At 40.8% G+C, this 23800-nt stretch overlaps 1 protein-coding gene across 8 annotated transcripts in view; it reads right to left on the bottom strand.

Moving 5' to 3' along the window:
• The window catches only part of LOC119797036 (transcription factor COE3), an 84555-nt gene that overhangs the window by 19460 nt on the left and 41295 nt on the right, over positions 1 to 23800 (bottom strand). For 2 of the 8 annotated variants that reach the window (XM_038305892.1, XM_038305896.1), the window contains exons 7-10: positions 16518 to 16599; positions 13739 to 13880; positions 9038 to 9171; positions 8427 to 8553 (exon numbers count right to left, since the gene is read on the bottom strand). In XM_038305892.1, coding sequence (XP_038161820.1) covers positions 8427 to 8553; positions 9038 to 9171; positions 13739 to 13880; positions 16518 to 16599 — 485 coding nt within the window. The remainder of the gene's footprint in view (positions 1 to 8426; positions 8554 to 9037; positions 9172 to 13738; positions 13881 to 16517; positions 16600 to 23800) is intronic. The other 6 variants (XM_038305893.1, XM_038305897.1, XM_038305894.1 and 3 more) reach the window with 3 other exon arrangements.

The raw sequence follows: 23800 nt of genomic DNA, 5'->3' as shown, positions 1-23800 counted from the left end.
GTTGCTGGCAGCCAGAAGTGCTTACATGGCAATACAGCAGTGTGTGCCCTCAATCTATATGAAAGTGGACTGAACACGTGTATTGACTTACAGTATCAGGGCATAAACATAGGGAAATGTTTGAGCAAAGCAGTAAATTCAAGGGAAATTGTTCCTTGTTAAGTCTATGAGCGTGAATGGAAGCTTGCACAGAGTACTAGCATTCCTGCCAGCCATTACAGCTTATTACGATAACTCTATCTTTCCAGGAGATAAAAACCTAGCCTTGTTGCCATTTGCCAGCTATTACTTTCGCTAATTATACTTAACTGCTTCGAGCTTATCTCCACTCCTCCTACACCATTGAGCAGTTATTTTTTTTTTCCCCCCTTAACACAAATTAGAGGTGGAGTGGGAGTTGGAAAAGGGGAGACAGATAAACAGCGCAAGCAAGAAGTTCATTCAAGTGTTATTGCATTTGTGACTTGTCAAACAGTCAAACTGAAGCCCTTTAGGCACCTGCAGTCTGTTAGATGAAAGCAGAACTATCATCCACAGAATGACCTCTTCCCACCCAAATTCACCAGTCTATATGAATTGCCTTGTTAAAGCAATAGTACACAATTATGCAGAATACTGCTTACATATATATATATATATATATATATATATATATATATATATATATATATATATATATATATATATATATATATATATATATATATATATATATATATATAATCTACGAGAAATGGCCTCCCATTCTCTGAAACTTTGAAATAAAGTCCAATGGAATCAGCTGCCATCAAGAGTCATTTAATCAGCCCATCAGAGAGTAGTTTGTTGGCAAACATTTGTTAACAAACTGTATTAGGGAGAACAAGGGGCACAGGAGATAGACTTAGGATAAAGTTCTGGATATGTTCAAAGCAGGCTTAGAGTAGAAAACAATACTCCAAGCTTTTAAAATCTCACAACACACTGCAGAGTCCTTGAATTCAAAAATGGAAAGAGCCTGGTGCAACTGCACACCTATTAAGATGTAGTAATCTATGTAAACTGAATGGTTGTATGTAGGCTTATGGTAACTGTTTAAGCTGCAGAAAATGACAGCAAAGCGGGTAGAATCTGTTGAACATACAGTAATTTTTTTTGTCACTCTCTATAGAAAAGCGATAATAATTAAGCCATATTAAGTCCAATTTGAATTTTGCTATAAGCTCATTAAGTGTAAACAGCAATTATATAGAAAAAGTTCTTCACGTAAGATAGCACTAGAATTAAACATTTTGTCCTGCATGCAAAACAATGTCAAAAACACTAACACAATGTAGTGGTGGCAGCATCATGCTGTGGGGATGCTGGTTATAGTTGTGGGTGAGCTGGGTGGAGATAAATGTATAATACTTAAAGAAAGTCTGTTAGAGGCTGAAAAAGGACTCAAGACTGACATTAATCTTTAATCTTAACTATGACCATTAAAAACAAGCAGAGCTACTAAACTACTTCAGCACCAATATACTCTAGACATTTATAACACAAGAGACATAAATGCAGTTAAGATTCTAAAACAAGATTTGAATATAACCTTTCACAAATCCCAATAAATACACCAAGCATTTTGGTGTAAAATGTGAAAAAAGCACACAAAAAAACACATCTGAGGTGTGAATACTTTAGAATTTTTTCCTTTAGAACTTCTATAGGTAGAGTGAGTGGCTTCCAATGGTTACTGTGTAAGGAGTTAAAACTGAGCGATTCAAGTAAAGGGAAGGAACAAAAAACAGAGGTCGTGCTGCTGCTCCTCAGAATAGATAGGTTCCCGTCAGAAAAATAGAAAACATGCACAAAGATGTGGAAACCAACTTCATAAATCAACCAAACCCAAACCAAGCCAAATGGAAATGTTCACAGCAAACCCACGCAAAGCAAACCTCATCTGTTTTAACACTGACCATATCATCTCCATCCACTGCAGCCAGTTACCACTCAGTGATTCCATCTCCAGCAGTCTTGAGATGAACAGGAAATTAAAATTTCAAAGATCTGCAGTTAAGATAAATCAATGGAGACAGATCAATGTTCATTGAAATTTCATGAACTTTGAGCCAATACAGATGAAAAAAGCTCAACAGTTACAGTCTCCCACAGATATTGCCCCTGCAACAGATAAAATGTAATTAACACGGTTAAAAGGGAGCAGTGTTACAGATTGCACATCCATAATTTCAGCTCCCTTCATATCGGCTGCATTATTAGAAAGGGCCAGAGACACCTGTTCAATCCTCTTAGATGACATCTAAAGCATGTGTGCCACTTCTCTGAGGACGTTGGCGGACTTTCACACATTACCGGCCTGCAGAAATCAAATGGGCTCCCTTCACAGCTGATTGCAAGCGCAAATTAATATTGTAAAATTAAGATCAATACATGGACAGGGCACGGATCGATGGCGGCTAAATTACGGGTGAATTTTCCCCCTCATTCAAGATGAGTTGTGTTTTCCTCTCAAAGTCAATACCTTGCTGCCTCCCTCATTCATTTCTCAATAAACTCGCCGATGAATTTCAATCAAAAAGCGGCAGCCGAGGAAAGGGAAGGCTGTTTGGAGGCTCAAGTTCCTTCAAAGCCCGTTGGGTGGGAATTTGGCTTAAAAGAAGGGGTGGACGTGAAAGGAGGTATTTTTTCTAACTATTTAGAGGTACATATTTCTATCTATTTATCTTGTGGAAAAGGACAAATACTGTCACTTAGCAAACAAACCACCAACAGTTTCACAAAAACCAATTAAAATCAAATCAATGTATACTATTTTTAATGGTAGAAAAAAACGCTAATACCTTTTCTTTTTTTTCCTCCTGAAAGTTAACCACTTTCAGAGAGAAGTAATGGGGAAAAAAACACGCTCAACCACCAGTACTTATTTCAATCAATTTCCTGAAGCTGGATTTCACAGGTCACTTGCTGATAACACGCTGTGGAATAATGCCACAGTGTGCTTCTCAAAGCTTACCTGACAAGCAGCCTGACAGTGGGGGAGTGCGAGCACGTGTCACTTCAGCCCTCTAATTGGACACAAGGACCTTCCTCTGTGGAACCTTGTCGTGATGCACACAAGCTCACAAGGCCTTCAAACTAGGCCCATCTAACTTGGCAATGAGTGTCTGCTCCACTCCTGTGGAGCTAGCGCTAAATACCAGCAGTTGTAATAAGACAGGCAGGTATGGCGATGGCTGGTGGGTAACACGCTTTGACACATGCTAAAACTGTTGTGCCAACTGGTTACATCCCATTTCACTGTGGTGATGACATTTATAAATGCCCATGTCATCCTTTATTGCTACTTTACTCGCTTCTGTCTTAAAAACAGGCTGTTAAGAAAGGATCTGAAGCCCAGTGTGGAGCAGATTATATATATATACTCAGATTCAGTAAGAACTATTTAGTGTGTATTTGTACTTCCTCTTCAGAAGTTGATCTGTTTACATACCTCCTTGAATGCCTTTGATTATAACATATCTTTCAGTAGGCCACACCCCATCACTGACCAGTCACTAGTGAAGTACCAAACCCAGCCCTGCAGGACAGGAAATGAAAAGGAAGCTCTCCATCTAATCAGCTTGTAAGTCTAGGACTTCAAAGTGACGGCAGGGCGGAGAGGATAGGCTCAATTCACCAGCTGGACAGAACAGGGGCCTATCTGATGTGCACCGATAAAGATGTCTGTAGTTGTTTATTTATCTATTTATTTATTTTTAGAAGAGAGGAGGGTCTAGAACCGCGCTACATTTTTTTTACACTTTCCACGACAGGAACAGGAAGTGTTTGATTTTTTGGATAGTACTATTTATAGCCTTGACAAAAAAGGCCTGTTCGCTAAAATGCAGGGAATTCCCAAGCATAAGTATGTGTTTTTGCATTAGTACATTTAAGATATAAGGCTGAAGTTCAGGTGCCTTGCCAAAGAAAATATACACTGTTTACTATGGAAACCAAACTCCTTTGAGGATATTTTTCTACCACCTTTGCACATCTAGAGTCCTCAGTATTTCCTTATTCCTTGCAAAACAGTTAAGGCACATTAAACGAAATGCATGTTTTTGTCTTGACTTTGACTAGGCAATTGTACAGATGTATACACTGTGCTCTAAACTAGTCCATCATAGCTTTTGTTTTGCTTTTAGAGTTGTCCTGATGAAAAGTGAACCTCCAACCTGGTCTCCAGTGTTGCAGCAACCAATGCGTCTAGCCAAGGACAATTCTGAGCTCATCTTCTCTTGAACTTTACAAGGCCTCCCTTTCATTGCTGTTTTGTAGTTAGTGTGCATGTGTCAAAATGTTTTATATTTCCATAAAGACAAGATTTTGGGAGCACTTGGCTGATATTTGATTTATACCTAGATTCTCCCACTACGCTTTTAGTTTTCCATCTCTACCAAAGACACAATATTTGTCTTTACTGCCATAATGAAAAACTTTATTTGCATGGCCTATTAGTTTAGCCAGAATGCCACATCTTGATAGGTTTGTAATAGTCTTTTTACTTTTAGAACTCATTTTATAAAGTAAATTCCCTACCTTTCCATTTTTTACTATTTTATATTGCTGTATCACATAAAATCCCTAATAAATACTTAGAATGTTTAGGTTGCAAAGTGACAATTGACAAAGTGACAAATTGAAGTGGTATGAACACTTTGTCAAGACATTTTATCTAGATAGAGATCCCACTTCTGCACTATCTACCTCTTCCTTTTTACTCCCTCGCAGGGTTGACATTTCTTGATCTCCACCCGTATTGAGTGAAGCACACATGACCCCTTTGTCCTTATGTTGATGAATGGCTGCCTCATACCCATTTTGTCAGATTTTGGTGCAGTGGAGTCGATAGCGTCACCTTGACAAGGAAACTTTGTGATCCATCAGCCCTCAAGGCTGTCTGGCCACAACTAAGGCCTGGCAAGAGCAACTCTCTGTATGGGGGGCATCTGCTTCATCCCAAATCCTTCACCCAGTGTGCTACAGTCTTGTGAGGTCGGACGAATGGCTCTTATTACTGCCGCTTTACAGTGGGAGGAGGGAAAAAAAAGAAAAACACTTGACTTGTACTAATAGCTGGGAAGCCATGCTGGTCACCAAAGGTCTGAAGACGAAGCACCCTGTCAGTGCCTAGCTTGGGAAATTAGCAAATAATGTTCCCTTCCCCCTGACAAATATGTGACAGCTCGCCTTCGCCAATCATTCTCTCCTAACGTTATGATGCATGTCCTGGATCCCCACTGGAGGATACAGGCGAAGTTTACTGACCCTCAATTTACCCATGACAAATGGGGTCCCGGTAAATGTGCGTTTTCTGGGGCGCGGAAGGGGTTCATTTTAAGCAATCCTGGTTATGTGGATGTCACTGATTAGGATAAATAGCGGCTGAGTGTGTTAGGACTGCTCGCAGAACCATATTACCACAGGCCTGCATTGCTGCCCCTGAAAGGGAGTTCTTCATGGAAACTTGGCCAAGATAAAAAAAAAAACAAAACAAAAACAAAGGCTCTGATGCAATTAGGAGTTTAAATTGGAAGGATTTTACAGTCAGATATTTATTTATGATTCACTCTTTCGCACATCTTTATAAGCTAAAAAAAAGGTAAGGAGGCAACAAATCTGAGCTTTTCTTTTATTTTATGATATTTGACTGAACCAATTTTGTTTCTGTTTTAAGTACCTTATGAAGTGTAAAGTAAAGTAAAATATTGACTGAGGTGCAGCCGTGACTTTCTCCTTTTGATTTTTCAACAACCTTGCTGACAGCTGGTTCTACCACTCCTGTCCTGACCAATAGATAACCAATACATGGATTAGACAGAGGACAAGCATGTAAGCTCCAAGGGACAAGGCTCTTTTAAAGAGCTGCAAACAAACAAAAATAGCTTCTCGTTCCTTTAAAAAAGTGTCAATTAAAGAACATAAATAGGCTCCTTGAAGCACTCAGCTACAGCTTAGTTACGTTTTATATGGTCTGTCTGTTTGTCTCATTAGTGCTTTAAGCATTCAATAGTCAATGCAGACAGGATTATTTGACATACGCTACAGGATACTCTCTTTCTGAGAATGGATTGTGAGTTTTGGAGCTGATCCAGGGTGCTAACCTGACTGAGGACGTGTCCCTTTGCTGTTCAAATCGACTGCAGTCTCCTCTGTGTTGACTCTTGGTAATTTGTGATAATTTCTTAAATTGACCGAGCTAAATCTCCACAATTAGGGCGGTGGGAAGTGAGCAGTCAACATGACGGAACAAAAAATTATCCCCCACTCCTCAGGTTGCATTCTGAGGTCGAAGGCTTTGATAACTCTGATATGCATGGGTTGCTCTGCGGTAAGGTTTTGTGCGTATTTGACAGCACTGTGTCACTGCATGCCCTTTTCTGCTCGTGTAGTTCCAATCTTTTTCTGTGTGTAGGCCATGTGTTCAAGTGCTGCGCAAGAAAAAGGAAAAACTGTGGTCTTAAAATGAGCTGTTTCATTTTTAAAGACAGAATCCACTCTCCCCGCAGTCAATTTGCTTTTTAATCTCCAAGAGAAGTAGCTAACATCCTTTTTCCCTCGCAATTACTCTACATATGGAATCAGCGACACCTAATTCAGGCGTTGGGCTGCCTTTAGCGGTTTAATTCTCGTAAGCTTCACCCCCATCGCGCAATCACAGCGAGCCATGGCTGGAGCATGGAAGCAAAGGAGTCGGACTTGTCAGTTGGTGACTTTCTCTTTTAATTCACCACACTAATCAATTGCACCACCGTTGCCTCCAGGGGTAATTGTATCTTAATACTAACTAGAAGTGAGAATGAGATGGGAAAGACGGAGTGGAAGAATGGGGGGGGGAGAAAAATCAACAAAGATAGAAGGAAGGGGACACATTTCTCCAGTAAAACCTGATGGTAATCATCCCAATCCGCTTAGCCTCTGTGACTAATGGGGTCTGTTCTTAAGGGACCTGGCACTTTCACTATGGTGCTATAGAAGCCATTAATGTCTTAACTTATACACCTTCTTGGGGCTGTTTAGTAACACACACACATAGAGACTCCTTCGCACTCACACTTTCTCCCCCACTTTCATTCACTTTCAGACACACACATACACTTACGCAGTCACACTGCACTCCTGTTTCATTATCCCGGTGCCTTGTTGGCCTCTGCTCCGCTCCTGCTAGGGAGGTTAAACGCAGGAGAGCTGGGCCAGACTGCACGGTTGGAGGAAAAAGGGGACCAATGGCTGCTTCTGGGGAGGGGTGGTAGTTCTGGGGAATCAGAGCAAGGGGGACTTGATGAGAAACAGCTGCTCCAGGATTGAAGGGTCTGGATTGGGATATTTTTTTGGGGGGGCTGGCGGAGCTAAAATTTGGCCTTGCTGTGCTCAAGGCCAGAGCTTCACTTGAGCTGGAAGGGAGGGGGGGATTTCATTCTCCACACTAGAGTTGGAACAGACAGAGGCTTCCAGGTCAGACAGGCTCTGACCCTCACAACCTCTGTCTACTCACCAATGATGACAGATAAGACCACCACTTCCTTCTGTTAGGCCAGATAATCAGATCTTTTACTCATAGTGTGACACACGTGCTCCCGCTTTCTCTCACCCTCTCTTCCCACACTTTCTCCTACAAATTCATGCCGATCACACATGAGAATAACTTCAGACACGATCATTCACTTAAGCTAGTTATAGACGTTATTATTTGATTCATAAAAAAGTGAAAACGCATTTGACTTATAAATTAAGCAATTTAAGCTCAGACCTAATCTGTTAAATGGCAGATATAAACGATTAGGAGAAAGATTTCTCTTGATGGCTTGGTTTTAATAAAGCATGGTACCTGACCAGATCTTACATACTTCACATTCAGCGAACCAAATCATTTTAGAAAAAGCATAGAAAAATTTGCTGTTATATCAATCAGAAAATTCTCAAAGTCAGTTGTTGATGGTATCAGTGAGGTTTTTTATAATGAATCCAGAGGCGGTGAAGAGATCTAAGAATCTATATTTTGGATAAGATGCCGACAGATGTCTGCAATTCTATTCTTGAATTGAAAATCGTGTAATTGTTAACAAATCTGTGATTCTTTTGTCTTTGGAAATAACAGGAAAACCTTGTTTATATTGACTGCTCCCTCCACTGCATGGTGTGATGTTTAAATTTGCTCTTGAAACAAATTTCAGCTGCTCATGGCAGACAAGCAGGAAGAAAAATCCTTAATGTATCTTTTTTATCATTTTGTATTGTAATTATCCACATCAACCATAATCATCTTTGGTTAGGCTTTGGAAAAAAACAAAGATAAGAATCAGTCACAAAATCTTGTTGGGTGCGTTTTTTTTATGAGTTGGAGTCTATAGTCAAATCGATTGTAAAAAGACAAAGAAAGACAGGAAGAGAAGGTTGTGACTCACCAGTGTAGACAAATCTCCCAGGGGCACCTTTGCAGAACTGCTTGGACTTGTAGGACAGCGTGACTTCCACAACGCCGGGGATGTGCCGAGGGGGAGTCTGAACACGGATGGCGTGGGGAGTTATCAGCTGGATTGCAGAGGAGGAGAAAAAAAAATTATAAGTTGCTGTGAAAAAGAATATGTCAGAAATTTTATGTTCAATGCAAAAAGTAAAAAATCTAGTGTAGGAAAAAGTCCTGATTCTGGAAGCTGACACTAACTGCTGGTCATCAGTCTAAATCAGCTCTAATTTATTCATGCAAACCCTGTTCGAATAAGCTTTAAATCACCACAGTTGCATTTAGTGTTTATTTTATACAAAGGTTTGAATGATATTTCTGTTTGAAATACATGTTAGTTTCTCATCAGAGATTCTTTGAAAGCATAAAAACTGCTATTTCTGTTATTCTTATAAATATTTACCATCTGTCAGGTTTATGGGATAACTACGATGGATGTAATACTAATTAAAAAAAACCAAGATATCTACTTATAACCCTTTGAACAGAAACTCAGTCCTAAAATTCTAAACCCTTTTAACAACTTTTCTATAAGGAAATGTTATATCATACCTCACTCCATACGAGCATGGTGCCGAACACGACTTGTAGACCATCGAAAAAGTTGTCACCGATGATGATGACGGTGGCTCCTCCGGTGGTCCATCCCTCACTGGGGCTGATAGCCTTGATGCATGGGGTGGCTGCTTATCCAAGACAAAGAGAAGAGCAAATTCAGCACATAGGCTTTGACACTCCAGCACATGTCTCTTTTCAATCAGACACGTTACTGAATCACCTCCACCTTAAGCCCAGCATGTCTCTCCCACAAAGACATATCATGGAAATTGCCTCCAGAAAAAAAAAAAAAAAAAAAATGATGGATTTGTCCTTTAAGGCATGAGAATCAAAATCATTTATCAGCCTGGTGGAGTGGTTTAGTTAAGCAGACCCTTCAAATGGTCCACTTCACAAAGGCTAAACGCCCAGGCTCACCAGGAAAATTATTTGATGGAGCAAATTATGTGTCAGGGCAAATGTAGCTATCAGAATTGATTAAGCATGCACGGACATGTACAGTAAAATTTTAAAGCTGAACACATCTTAAATGAGTCAAGACGTGGAAATGACAAGCTAAAGCTTTGCTGCTTCATGTTATTTCATTACCTTTGTTCTACGATACAGTGAAGGCACACTAAGGATAGGTTCAGGTTTCATAACGTGGAATGCGCTCATGAATTATTCAGAATGAGTTTTTTTTTTTTGCTTTCTTTTTGTGATCGATTCAATCCATTTCATATTGTTTATTACAATGCTTTTCATCTGGCATGACTTCTGCTGTGAGGCTCTGCCATTCATCAACAGTGGGAGTTGTTATTATAATCTAATTTGAGTGATCTTATGCCTCACTTTCACTGTCACTTGATGCATTGCCTTAATATGGCGTTCGGCAAAACACTGTGTTTACAACAGAAATAGCATGACAGCTTGCCATAAAATAGCAATATCAAATTTAATCTATTTTCATCAATATCTTATAATACAATGTGAAATGTGCATGTTTTTCCTGCTGCTCAGATGCGTGCAACTATTCCTGCAAGTTCTCCCTCAATTTTTTTTGTTTTTCTTTCCTTCTTCGCTCCTTCTGCAAGCTCACTTCTAAACCTCCTTTATCCCTTCCATCCAGTAAGTAAATCACAGTCAGCCATTGTTGTATGGATCACCTCAGACAAGACATCTCCCTTTGTTTGCCTTGCTGTTGGGTCTGTTCAGGTCATGTTTGCTCTCTCTCCCTGCCCATGACGTGCGCACACACACATTGGTACTACAGGGAATCTGACTTTAACAGGCGCTGTTGACTTCATGCTAATCACCTCGTACAGATTTTCATTTGTGAGGCCTGGAGGAGTGACATTTGCTTTCCTTAATTGCGAAGCAGAGCGTCTGAAAGAGGACCAACCCTCCATGGGCATGCCGGGGCCCCCTCTAAGGGCCTGACCTTCATCAGTGCGGACGATTACAGCAAATAATTCACCCTTCAAAATTACTGTAAACAAATTGACTTTGGGGATGAGAGAGAACGAAAGGAGGAGAGGAGGGAGAAGGGGGGGCAAAAAGAGTGCCTGATGGTGACGGTGACTTTTCAGGGGGGGCAGCTGCTGCCTGAAACCTACGACGTTCTGCGCTTAGTCACGCACACACACAGACACGAACGTAGACACACACCACCTTGGAAATCCCAGCAATGGCTAACCACCTCCTGCCCCCCAAAACCCACTCCTACACGCAGGAGGACCCATGGCGAGGCAGCGACTGAGGCTCTAAGCCGTCCACCCTTCTGCCTGAAAATTTGCATATGTCTCAATGCACAGTCAGAGCGGGGAGCATGTGCTGAATGGGGACCGTGGCAAAGTGGATTACACAGTCAGCACAGCCGATGTGATGACAGACACGCACAGCCCCCCCCCAACGCACCCACCCGCCACCCCTTGATAGACATCAGTCAAAATGGACAGAGGAGGACGCAGTGAGCCTATCTGATGGGTCACTGAGTCTTTGGGTTTGTTTGTTTTTTACAAACTTTGGGCTTAAAACTACAAATTTCAAGACAGTCCTCTACTTAAACACACAGCAGGTTATTTTATGCTTAAAAATGACAACATGCTGCAACTTTTTAACCTGCTTTTCATCTTTTTCTTTCTCAGTTTAGCGTTAGCCACGGAGGACGTCAAAACCGATACAAGATCTGAGTGGAGGAGCTTCTGGCTCTGGTATAGTGACACTCAAACAGGTCTGATGTGGCCCTGTGAAGCCGTCCTTTGTTCTGCCTGCTGAAATGTGTTGTAATTGGGCTGTGGGATGTCCAGATGGTCGGTTGATAGTGCAGCTGATGGGATTATACCTTTTACCTCTCCCTGGGCCATCTGTTCCCTTTGACTCTCTCTTCTGTCTCTCTTTCTTGCTGTCTCACCCTCTGTCTCTCTCCTTCTCTTATTTCTTTTTCCTCTATCCCCTTCTTCCCTTCTTCTTCTTTTTTTTTTTTTTACCTCTTAGACCCGGCGGTCTGGATTCGCTTGTCTTTATTGCATAAACCCTAACAGCATTACAGCCACTTGGCATGCAAATGAGTCAGGAGCTGCAGGCCCTATGCTAAGTCTCCTATATTGTCTGGGGCTCTATAATGGTGAAACTGAGCTAAGGAACGTGTGTGCATGAGTATATGTCTGTATTTGTGTGTGGGTGAGTGAGTGAGAGCGTTTCTGTATTTTTGTGTGTGTGTCGTGGGGGGGGGGTTGTTGTGTGTGAGAGACTCAGCTATTTGTGAGCATGTTTATGCACCTTTGAGCCTGAATCCATACATGTTTGAGTGACAGCGGGCCTCAAAGCACATTCATGTCTGAATGCATAATATGCTTGTTGTGTGACAGAGCACACAAGTGAACAAAAATGTCACATGGCAAGATTCAGTCTGTCATCTAGGTGCTTTCCCCTCCCGGCACCAATAGGGGGCAGCACTTCTTGAGCCTGAGCTGCAGATTGAAATGATGCATCCCTGCTTGAGCCAGTCAGACAGCCACAAAAGCTGAAAGCCTCTCGCCCTGTGAACTCCAGAGGAAGAATGTGTTGCTAATTTAAAGCACGCTGTCTGTCTGTTTGCCTCCAAGTTGTCAGAGCAGCTACGGAGAAAAAGGCTGGAGTTCCGTTTTATAAAACCGCCTCTCATTTTTTTTCCTCCTGTGCCACATCTCTGTTTGTTAAAGGTGACTCAAACAAAGTGAGCCATCGCTGTTGATGCATAATAAATTAGTTTGTTGCAGAGCTGAGCCTGGGAGGAAAAAAAAAAACACATCTCAACTTCTAAAGAAGAGGGAAGGTGTATTAAAGTTATTAGACAAAGACATGTTCAACTGGGCGGTTGACAATTGCTTCTTTTCGTGCTTTACGGGGCGTCACTCTTCTGCTTTGAAGAGTGCAGTGAAGAGGAGAATAAAAGGATGGGTTGGGGTAACCTGTAAAGAACCCATACACGCACAAACACACACACATAACACACAGAGGGTCTCATGGGAGCGGGGGAACACGGAGGCAAGGGCTCAACCTCTTTAATTGCTCTCCTCATTAAGAAACTGGTTGCTAGGCGATCCACACCTATCGTGTCATAAACGTGAAACACACAAACAGAACGTCAGTGAACATAATGACTTTGGTGCTCCGGGCAGGACTTTAATTATTTGATTTTGTTCTCGAGTAGAGGAGTCATTAATAAAGACAAAAACAAATAGATTAGCTTTTTCCCCCACTAGGACTAGAGAGCATCGAGATATATTAATTGTCTATGTTTTTTCTTTTTTTTTTTCTGTATTTGTCGTTGTTGTATTAAACATTACATTTGCTTTTGGTCACAGAGGCATTAATGCCCATTAATGTGTAGAGAAGCTTGTTTTAGTCTGTGGCATATATATAAACTGTTTGCCTAGCCATAATTGGCTCTTGAATTTTCAATATAAGCAATTGCAGGAATGTCTAAGTCAGCTTTCTCTTCTCTTTTTTACAGCATTTCAGCTGCACGTTTTGCTTCTATCCATAAGTGAGGGCCACAAGGGTCGAAAGGTTACACTTGGTACATTTAACTTTTTGGATTTCCCATGGTTTGGTGGTCCCACTTTTCTCTCTTTTGGCTGAGAAGGCAATCAGTCTATCATATGGAATCAGTTGGAGGAAAAACAGTAAGTTCTGTTTTTCGCATAGGCCACCCCACTCCTCCATGCACCCACGCACACACATTCAGTATCAGCTGCAGACGCCCCCCTCCCCGCCCCCGCCCTCTGTCTTTTCTTTTCTCTCCCTGTTTCAACTCTCACTCAGCTAAATCTACAGAACCCCAATGGCAGGAAATTGACCTCATAGCCAAATTCTTCAGCAATTTGATCATGCTTCAAAGTGGCTTTTAGGACAAATGTAGGTGCATTACGGAATTGGTAGGATAACATTTTTTTTTCTTTATTGGTTGTCACTTGCAGTATTTAAATGATAAACACTCTGCATATTGCATAGTATTTCCAGGCACCACATCACACAAGGTGGGATGGAAGCGAGAAGCAACTTCAAAAGTAAAAAAAAAAAAATGAGATGATTGAGAGTCTATTGATTCTAAAGGAAGAATAAGGAGCTATGGGTGTGTGATCTAAAAACTGGAAGTAAAAAATAAAAAAGAAGAAACTAATAGAAAAAAAAATGAGCGTAGCAAATTATAAGATGTAAAAATGTGCCTACCATTTTCCAGATAAGGAGGCGTACCTTCTGAAGGGTCGAGTCTGCGAGCCCTTCGCCCATGCTTGGAATTGTTGTGCACAAACATGTTGTCAGAAACGGCCAAAACATGGCCGTCCACGTTGACGGTCGTCGATACGACAACCTGCAAGGGAAGCACAAAGAAGATTTGATGTAGCAGATACAGGCTATGGATTCGAACTGTGAAATCTATATTGCATACATCATTGTATATCTTTAAAATATAAATACACACAGCACCTTTTCACATTTGATCACATTATAGCCACAGACTTTAATGGAGTACTTTTTAATGGACTGCTACAAAACAATTCATAATTGTACAGTAGCAAAAACTAGATATTTGAATTTTTATCTGGAAACTCCACATAGCCCCGAACACAGCATCCTGAGGATGAAGCATGTTTATGGCAGCATCATGCTGTGGGACATAGTCAATTGGTATGAAGGGAGCTTAAAGAAGGGCCATCCTGGAAGAAAAACAAACAGCTGGAGGCTGCAAAACATGCAAAACCAGGGAAGGGGTATCACCTTCCAGAGGGACAGCAACCTCAAACATACAGTTGCATGAAGAATGTATGCCTGCATATTCAGATTTCACAAAGTCCTAGAGTGACTGCCTTTAACAAATTAAGAAAAAAAAATATTATTTTAAGTTAGTTTTTCTGCAAAAAAAAAATTTTGTTTTGAGAGATCTGATAGAAACATACACACTAACACCATGTTATTGATTCAACCAAAAAAGATGCATGCTAAACATGTCTATATTATTCTTCCTCTACTTCATTATTTTTAACTTGTTTTGGTGTATTTCATGATATTCCAATGAATTTCATGAAGTTTGTAGTTCTAATTTAAAAAAAATGAGTAAAAAACTGAAGGAAAATGAATTTCTTCCTGGTCAGGAGCATACCTTTCTAACTGTTGTTACACCTGTTGGAATGATTACCCCTTTTGAATAATATCACTTTGCAATCTTCTTCATTTCTGTTTTTTTATGTTTTGCATTTTTTTTAAATTGACTATTTAATTGCTTGAATACCATTTCCATTTATCCACTCCACTAACTCCCATCGTGACTGACACTCAAAAATATTGATCAGTATCCCACCAACCCTGAGCATGGAAGGCCGTTCCTTTTAAAATATTACCGGAGTCATTAACATCCAGGCCGTACGCCATCCCCATCGCTCAGCAAACATTTTACCAGTATCATATTCCAAACCACACTCCATATTTTATAACGCTTATTTTTGTTGTTGTTTTTTGGCCACCGCATTCCAAACAAGCAGGCCTGCCTGTGAATGGCTGAAGTGTTTTCTGAGCCGGAAAGAGAGAGCCCCTCTCAGGTTTGCTTCGCCGGTAAGTGACCTCGGCGTGGTGCTGGAATTTAGGGGGGGTCCTTTTTTGGTTGGTTTGGGAAAGGTGGGGGTGTAAACGGGAGTAGAGGGAGAAGGGGAAGTGAAAGAGCTCCATTCTTGTGAGCAGGTTCAGAGCTGGGCCAAGCAGAGGATGATGGATTGGGCCCTTTCTGGCCTCCAGCTGGTTTTGGGGGGTAATAAGTAGAGTCTAAGGCATGTAAAATACACAACTTTGGCCAGAGAAATACCTATGCAGAAACATCTGGGAAATCCATTAGGGGGGTAATGGCATCCTAACTGTTACGATCATCATCTTTTAAAATAAAAAATATATCCTTTTGTTTCAGAACCTAAAAAAAATGAAAGTTGGTTCTTGCATTTCTTCCAGCCACTATATCGTGAGGGGTAAAAACCCATGGTGGCTGTCACGCATCAGTCCACATTCACCCTGAGGGAAGATTTGAGGAGGCAGGGGAGGTTTGATGGCCGTGACATCAGGAGGGGACACCCTGTCTTGTCTGTTTCACGTCTGGGCTTCCTCCTGGAGGATGCCGCCTCATATGTCTATCACTGCATAGTGCTGCCAGTGACGGACGCTCTCCTGTAGTTTGTAGTTACCGTGATAGAACAAATCACACTTACTCTTGCTGTCTCACCTTGACCTAGTGGGCTGTTTGTGTTGAAAATGTCTCAGTAGGATGGATGAATGGTTGGATAAATGGATCAGGAGAGGTCAATCGCTGTTAGTCTTTACTTCTCTGACAGATCAGAAGTTTGTGGGAAAAGAAGCACTAAAATCACTCTGTTCATGTGTTCACGTTTTTTCAGAGCCTGCTTTTCCCATTCTTAGAGCTGCATGACTGGCATTAAGCATGTGTACATGGGCCTTAGAAGTAGAAATGGACACAAAAAAAGCAAACACATGCGCTCCGTTTATGTGCATGCATCCATATGTGTTCGTGCCCGTGCATATGAGTGCGCAAGAAGGTATGCATTTCCTCTGCCAGACAGATCCTGAGTTAACACTGTTGTTACATGTGGTTGGATCTTCTCCCCTATACACTGGGGCTCAGAAAGCTGTCAGGAACACAATTGATGGCACTCTTAAATCCTATATCCTTATTTGTGTCAGATGGTATTCCCTAATAAATATTCTGTCCAGGGCACGCATGACACAAAATCCCTCACTCTTTCTTCCTCTGTTTTTTTTTCTGCTTTCTCCAGTGCCAGTAATAAGAATGTGTTCATATGTGAATCTGTGTCAGGGTGAGTTAGTGCAGAGTAGCAGCTGTAGCTGCACATTTCTACACCTGTGCGTGTGTGTGTGTCTGAAAAAGGGAGACAGACAGTGAAAGACAGTGACAGAAATAGAACATATGTGTGAAATAGGTTTCAGTCACCTGGAATCTGCGCATGTCTCGTGGATTCCCTGCATTTTTCAGACAGTTCTGATTGCACTTGAGAAAGAACTTTAGGAAGAATCTGAAAGAGAGGAACAGAGAGAAGCAAAAACGATGACTTATCTTTACAAAGGTGAAATACTTTAAAGAAAATAAAAACACTACTTATTTAATGAAACTCTCCAAACACTCCTGGCTGCATCCATTCATTCATCCACAGCATTTTTATGTTATTTTATTTTCTAACTCAAGAGCTTCAGCTTCTTTGTGATCTCACCTGAGTTCACAGGTCTACCCCAACACCCATCTGCCACTAACATACAGGAAGTCACTTGATATTCCACCCACCTCTTTAATCCCAGGACACCCCCTGTGCAATTAAAGTTCTCCTGTTCAATAGGGAAGCAAATGAGGCCCACCTGTGACCAGGTCTTGTTTGAAGAGCATCAGGGATAAAGGACCTAACAAGGTGAGAGCGCGCCACAAAACTTATAGTCCTGTCAGGCAATTAGGCGGACACTCCTGGGACCGCAAAATGCCACACACACAGGCGCACACACCTAATGCATACACACACCCATGTACTTGTGGTTGGGTGAGGCAATTATGCCACAAATTACAACCTGGCTAATCGCGTCTGAACAAATGTCACGTCTGAGTGAGATCTGGGCCCGGTTTAGCTCGCATCAGCTTCCCTCTTCTTTTGCTGGACGTATTGATAAGGGGGCAAATATAGAGCTGTGCTTATTCAGATGTGGCCTCCCCAATGCAAGATACTTAAAGATTGAAATTTTACTGGAGAAAACTTGTGCAAGAAATGATCTCAGTTGTAACCCATTGTGCAAGAACTCTACACATAGAATAAACAATGAAATCGACCACAGATCCTGACTGATTGTGCCTTTGGTTGCTCCAATTAGAAAATACAGCACAGCCATATTTATTTTTCATCACATTGCACAGTTATTACTATATACAATGCTGGTTGCCTTTGTAAAAATGACTTGTCTGTAGAATCATTGTGTCTTACTGGATTACCATAGATTGCACCATAGATTGCACGGCCATTTCATTCAACTAAATTCAGTGGCTTGTGTGGCCTGTGAGGACGCTTTCACAACACTTAAGACTTTGCGTTCACCCAGTGGGATTCCAGCCAGGCTATAAATCAGACTCTGAAATGACCCTTCTAACCCTGGCCGCATTAACACATGCACTGGTCATTTAGAAGTGTTCTTCGATAGACTCCTATACTTTTGTGCTCCAATGTGGACCCAGGAGGGAGAGCAGAGGTGAGAAAATATTTTCCCTCCACATCCAAGGAGCTTTGGCTTCAACATCAATAAAAGATGTTTTAAACCATGCCAGAATGCTGATTGCCTGTCGGTGTGTGGCAAGGCTGTAAAAAAAAAAAAAGACACCCTAACTTGTCATTAGTGCGTTTCACTTGATTGTGTTCTCTGTGTTTTTCGGGTTGCATCTGTTGGCTGATCATCAAAATGACCATTATGTACTCTAATTCCCTGACCCTGTTTTTATTTCCCAGAAGAGTCATAATGTAGAGCAGCAGACATCTGCGGAAAGCAGACCTGAAATACGACTTTTATTTGTCTGTCGCCCCTCATAGAGCATGCATGTATTTGAATGTGTGTGTGTTTGTGTGTGTGTGTGTACATCACCTATTGAGAGACAATTTATGTCAGTGCTTGAGACAGAACATATTTTTCAGGTATTCACTTCATAAAAAGACTTTGCATTGTCTTTTCCTTGTATATTTCAATACCTTTTCATGCAATTTCTGCAAACAAAAAGTTAATGTCCACACAGTAATAAAGCAGCTTCTTTATGTTTAATCTTATGAAGGCAATTAAGTACAACTTCTCCTCTTAAAAAGAGGCTTCATTTATATTGTCCAAACTGCTATAGCATTCATTACATTTGAGTTGGTTAGGATTCTCCATGAGTACTCTGCAAATTGGTCCTTGGTGAAAAGGAGAGCAATTAAGACAAGGCCCCTCTCTCTCCTGTACTTCTTAAATATCTACAGAAGTTTGTGCTGGTGTTTTGGCACGCACAGAGACAAAAGGAGGTTGTTTAATTGTTTTTTAATGGGATATCAAGTCGTCGCTGCCATTAGATGTTGGCAATGGAGGGCAAAGGGGGATAGAGGGAAAGAATGAACTGCAATTAGGTTTGATTAAAGCTATCCTTCTCAATAATCAGCTGTTCTGACAGGACAGGGGGACCCTGGTGGCCGCCGAGATGGAGGAAGGTGTTGAGTGATATTAAGGCCAATGAAGGGGATATTAACATGGCTAATTAAAGCTCTTCCAAAGCCGGGAGAGGAAGCTCTCAGTGGACTGCACTGGATGAAATAATCGGCCAAGGCAGCTATCAGTTGGAGGAGGGAGAGAACAGGAGTGTGGGAAGGGGTGGGGTGCAGTCCATGCAAGGGAAGGGGGGGTGTGGGGGGGAGGAGAGTTAAGGGAGGGATAGTGGGAGGCGTAAAGGAAAACTATGAAGTGTGAAGAAAGACAAAGAGGAAGACATCGACAGGCATATAGAGAAAGACTTCCAGGCCTGCTACAGAATCTCTTTTTGACATCAAGCCTCTCATTCTGTACGCCTGAAGTCTGCCAGTATAACTAAGACCTGACACGGGCTTTTATCTCCGACAGCTAGTCATACAGGTCCACAAATCAACGTTAAAACAATCCTGCTCGTGCCTTGGTCTAAGGCAATTAATACGGTTCTCCTGTAGTACCTCCATGCTCGCCCACTGCCGAAGCTACTAATCATGCCATAATGATTTCTCTCCCTCTGGTCAAAGGGGAAATAGATTGTCTCTTTAGTAATGCAGCAGGCTCTGCGCCTTCCACTCCCTGGCTTCACAGACCCGGTAATTGAGGAGAAAAAGGCCGACTTTGGCACTTTGACTGATTTGAGGGCTGCTAGACCCTCTTATCTTTACTCTGATCATTTTAGGCTGACACTCAAAGGAAGACCCATCGCCCTAATTCGAGCTCACCCTCTCCTATCATCAAACAGAGGGGGGAATAGGGAAAAAAAGGAAGAGAGAAGAGGGGAAAAAAACAAACACAGGAGGTGATGAAGCCCTTCTCTCATTCAATGGCCAATTTAATTGCTGGGTTGATGTCACTCATGCATAAATGTCCAACCTTTTGATTTGAGTGAGGAGGGCAAATAAGGATAATGTTTTATTATTAAGAACGTTCTATCGATTTTAGAGGCCAGCTCTCTTTTCATTTTTATTCTTTTTTTCAAGGTTTCTGTAAGGTGTTTAACGGTGTTTAATTTATTCATCTTCATTTTAAGCCTTTTAGTCTTAAATATGACCAGAATTTTTAAACAAGTTATAAGTTCATTTCTTACCTTATTACTCTAGTTTCTTTTTTTTTTTTCTTTGCTGTATTTTTAGAAAGTCTTTATTGTTTGAAACGTTACAACTTTGTTTCATATCTGCCAACCTGTCATGATTTGCAGATGAAAATTAGCCTTTGCGACTAAATCTGGCATATCTACATGATGGACTAAAGAGCTCATGTTACTTAATATGAGATGTTTCTTTACAAATGTTTTTTTGGGAAAGCACAGATCCCATGACGTAGAAATGTAAAAAGAAAAAAAATATTTTTTTTTTTTCTTGAGACATTCAGCTTTACTTGCAACCTATATATATTATCTGTCTCTGAAGCACCATAATCTATTTTTATTATAAACTTTGAAACGTTGGTAATTCAAATGAACATTGTATTTTATTGAATTTTTATTCAAATTTTTATTGAAAATGGCCACCTTATCTGTTTTTTTTTTTTTTTTTCAGTTTTTCTCCAAATGATCACAACATTGTAATTGACAAAAAGCAATAGCTGACTCTAAAGATGTATAAATTAAGTTTAGGGATTCATTTTTAATTTTGAATATAGTGTATTAAAAAAAAACAGTTTCAGTATAACTAAAAAATATGTTTTGGCAAATAGATGATCAATTTATTAAAATATGACTAGTAACTCAGTATTTTAAGGCATATATTGCTATGTGTTTGCAACCAAATGAGTGAACATGTTTTTTGTTTTGCATAATAGTCATTGTAAAGTGTATTTCTAAATAAGTTTGGCTCAAAGCCAGGATATCAGTTACGGGTCTTAAGAATTCAGTGCATCTTATTGGCTTAAACCTGAGAGACCCTATTCACATGCCAGAGCCATTGATAGAAATGCATTTTACTTAAATAGGTTGAATATTTGGATTTTTGTTATTATTATTATTATTATCTGAAACATAAAAAAAAATTTGTATATCCATTTCTGTCTACATTAATTTCTGTCATTTCTTAATTACTTCCTGGGAAGCAATTTTTTTCCCACTGAAAGTACACCTTGTTCTTATTGTTCAAAAGAGCTCCCTGTATTTACTCAGGCCGTTACACAATACACTGACAGATGGCCACAGTATCTGTAAGAGGCAGGTATTGACAAGTCTAAGCTCCTGATTGGTGCCCCGGTACTAATGACTAGCATGCAGTGTCCACAGCCGGCAGCCATGACAGTGAGGTCATCCGTTGCGGGGTGGTGAGTATCGATCACCACCCAGCTCTAGCCCATCAGGCCCCAGCTGCCTCCCAGACTCAATGGGCCCCTGTTACAAGAGCCCTGTAAGAAACGGCTCCCAACACCAGACTACAATCTGCTGACACCAGATCTCTACGCTGAGATAGTAGTACACGGGTCAATAGCATATCGGATTTCCAAAACGCCAGGGTCTTAATGTCAAGCCTCCTGCCTTTCCTACCTACTGCTCTGGTTATTAGGCACTTCACTGAACTGCATTCAGATCCCTGTTGTGACAAGGAGGGGCAGGTAAAACGAGAAATAGAGACACTTATAGATCTTAATCTTCCCCGAACACTTATTTATGCAGCTGAGCGTGCCCCGATATACATGCCAGTTAAGTCCCTGGGAGGCCGCACTAAGTGAACTCGGCCCTTTCTGTCATATTTCTGGTTTGCCGCTGTCCTCTCTCGTCAAATAGGGCTGTTTTTTCTCGTCTTAGCTGAAGTAAACGACAGCACATTAACAATATTTGCTCTACCCCTGTACAAGCGCCAAGGGACCAGACCACCAGATCCTATCACTTCTTTATCAGGGAACAAGTGCCTCACTATCCGACCTTATTGGGTTTGGGAGATTAACCCTTCCACCCACTGGTGCTGCCCACCTCCTCAGAGAAAAGCAAGGCAGATGTTGCTGTGATTATTATTGTTCGACATCGAATACACCCAACTACACGTCTCTGAGAATTTATTAGGTATTTCCAAGGCCCTTTCTGGGTTTTTATTTCTTTATTTTTTTCAGCCGCTATTGTTGGTTTATAGTGTTGTTTCATATTTCATATTTCTGTTGATCGTATATGTGGGTTTTGCGAGGGTGTCACAAATAATTTATGTGCTTCCTCTGCAACGTAAGATGTAGCTCTGTCCCTCCATTCATCCCTCTTTACCCTCTCCACCACCACCCCACCCCCTTCCTCTCTAATGGGCAGAGTGGCATTGACATTATTTCACTTGAGGATCCCTCACTCTGTCAATCCCTCTTCATTTACTCCATGGCTACAGGACTCATTATGGTATCTCTTCCTCCTTCACTCTCCCTCACACTCTCACTCATTCTCCTCACCACCTATCTCTCTCTCTCTTTTTCTCTACACTGTTAGTTTCTTACTTAAGAGAATCGCTCGTCTTCACAAATGGTTTCACGTCAAGCCCACTCCCAGAATAGCCCCCACTGATTCCCTTCGGGCTTTGGCATAGGTTTACTGTAACAGATTAGACGAAGACTTGGAGCTCCTGCTAACTATCCATCACCAGCTAACAGTGGACTAAGGCTGTGTGCTTTATGCAGCTTTTAGCTCCAGCCCCGCCACACATTACATGTTTAGCCCCAAGCTTTCTCTGCCTTTCCTATCCCATTCAGATCTAGATGCCGTAGAGGCTGTGTACTGTTGCATGCTGTTCTTTGTTTTACTCAGAATACGGCGTTACTCTACCAGGACTTTGAACACAATATAATAAGACACGGGGCATGAATAATTCTGCGTAACTTTGTCTTGTCTAGTGCTTTGGTAAAAAAAAAACAAATAAGATGCTAAATGCCACAAAGCAACCATCCTCTGCATTGAAGGTGGAAATCCTCAATACAGCTGAATGGCTGTTTAGCTTGAAAAAATGTTTATTACAGATTATGCATGGACAAGGGAGAGGTTCCCTTGATACAAAATTAAGAAAAACAGCAAGGTTTTATGATAATGTAAAAATTTAATGATTGCTTTTGTCAAAAAGAGAAAGTCAAACTTATGTTTTACTGTTGGCAACATGTTTTATGTTGTATCTATTGGCAACATAAGGTACCTAGCCCTAAGAAAAAGTAAAAGATTTAACATTATCTAAATTTGGAAACATTTTCTAGCAATTATCATACTGAATATTATACTTTTTTCTGTTTTGCTGTAGTAACATATCCCATTCAGAAACAGTTCTAAAGATGTCTTTAAGATGTCTTTTGTAAAATCTACTTTTTTTCTGATAATCCCAATCTAGAAAATGCAATTTTCTTGTAACTGTCCAGTTACTGATAAAAAAAAAAATCTCTTACATTGCAAATCTTTAATCCACTGAAGCTTGTAGTACAAATGTATTTTATATGGCTTCACAATAAATGTTCTGATTGAGTTGCAAATTATTACTACCTCGCTTTATTCCCATCATTATTGCATCATATCACACCAAATTGGGTTGCATGGTATATTTCTGTTTAGAATATACCAAATTAAACTAACTGTAGTTGAGAGCTATAGGCTAAATCGTATAAATCCAGTATTTGTAGTTATTGCACCTTGAATGTTAAAGAATCTTGAAAATGTATGAAGAGATTATTATTTCAGGTACACAGTAATTAAGCCAATGCCTGTACAAAACATTATGTTTAAACCATAGCTTAGTAAAACATTAGTTTTACCTTTTATTTGTATCACCTATGACAGTATAAACAGTATAGATCGATTCAGCCATTATAACAACACTCAACAACCCAGCTTCCAGGAATACCTACTCACCAGCTGGACACCAAAAAGGTATCCGCTTGTTTTTTGGGGGGCGGTTTTGTGCATAGGAAGAAATATGCTGCTTTGATTACTGGTCAGAGCTGGAGCTTGAGGCCTTGAGGAAATACCAGTCAGCACCTCCTTGCACTAGTGAGATGGAAGAT

Source organism: Cyprinodon tularosa, unplaced genomic scaffold (genome assembly GCF_016077235.1).
Source record: "Cyprinodon tularosa strain WSP-4 unplaced genomic scaffold, ASM1607723v1 ctg569, whole genome shotgun sequence".
NCBI classification, from domain to species: Eukaryota; Metazoa; Chordata; class Actinopteri; order Cyprinodontiformes; family Cyprinodontidae; genus Cyprinodon; species Cyprinodon tularosa.
This window is presented reverse-complemented; position numbering and strand designations above follow the sequence as displayed.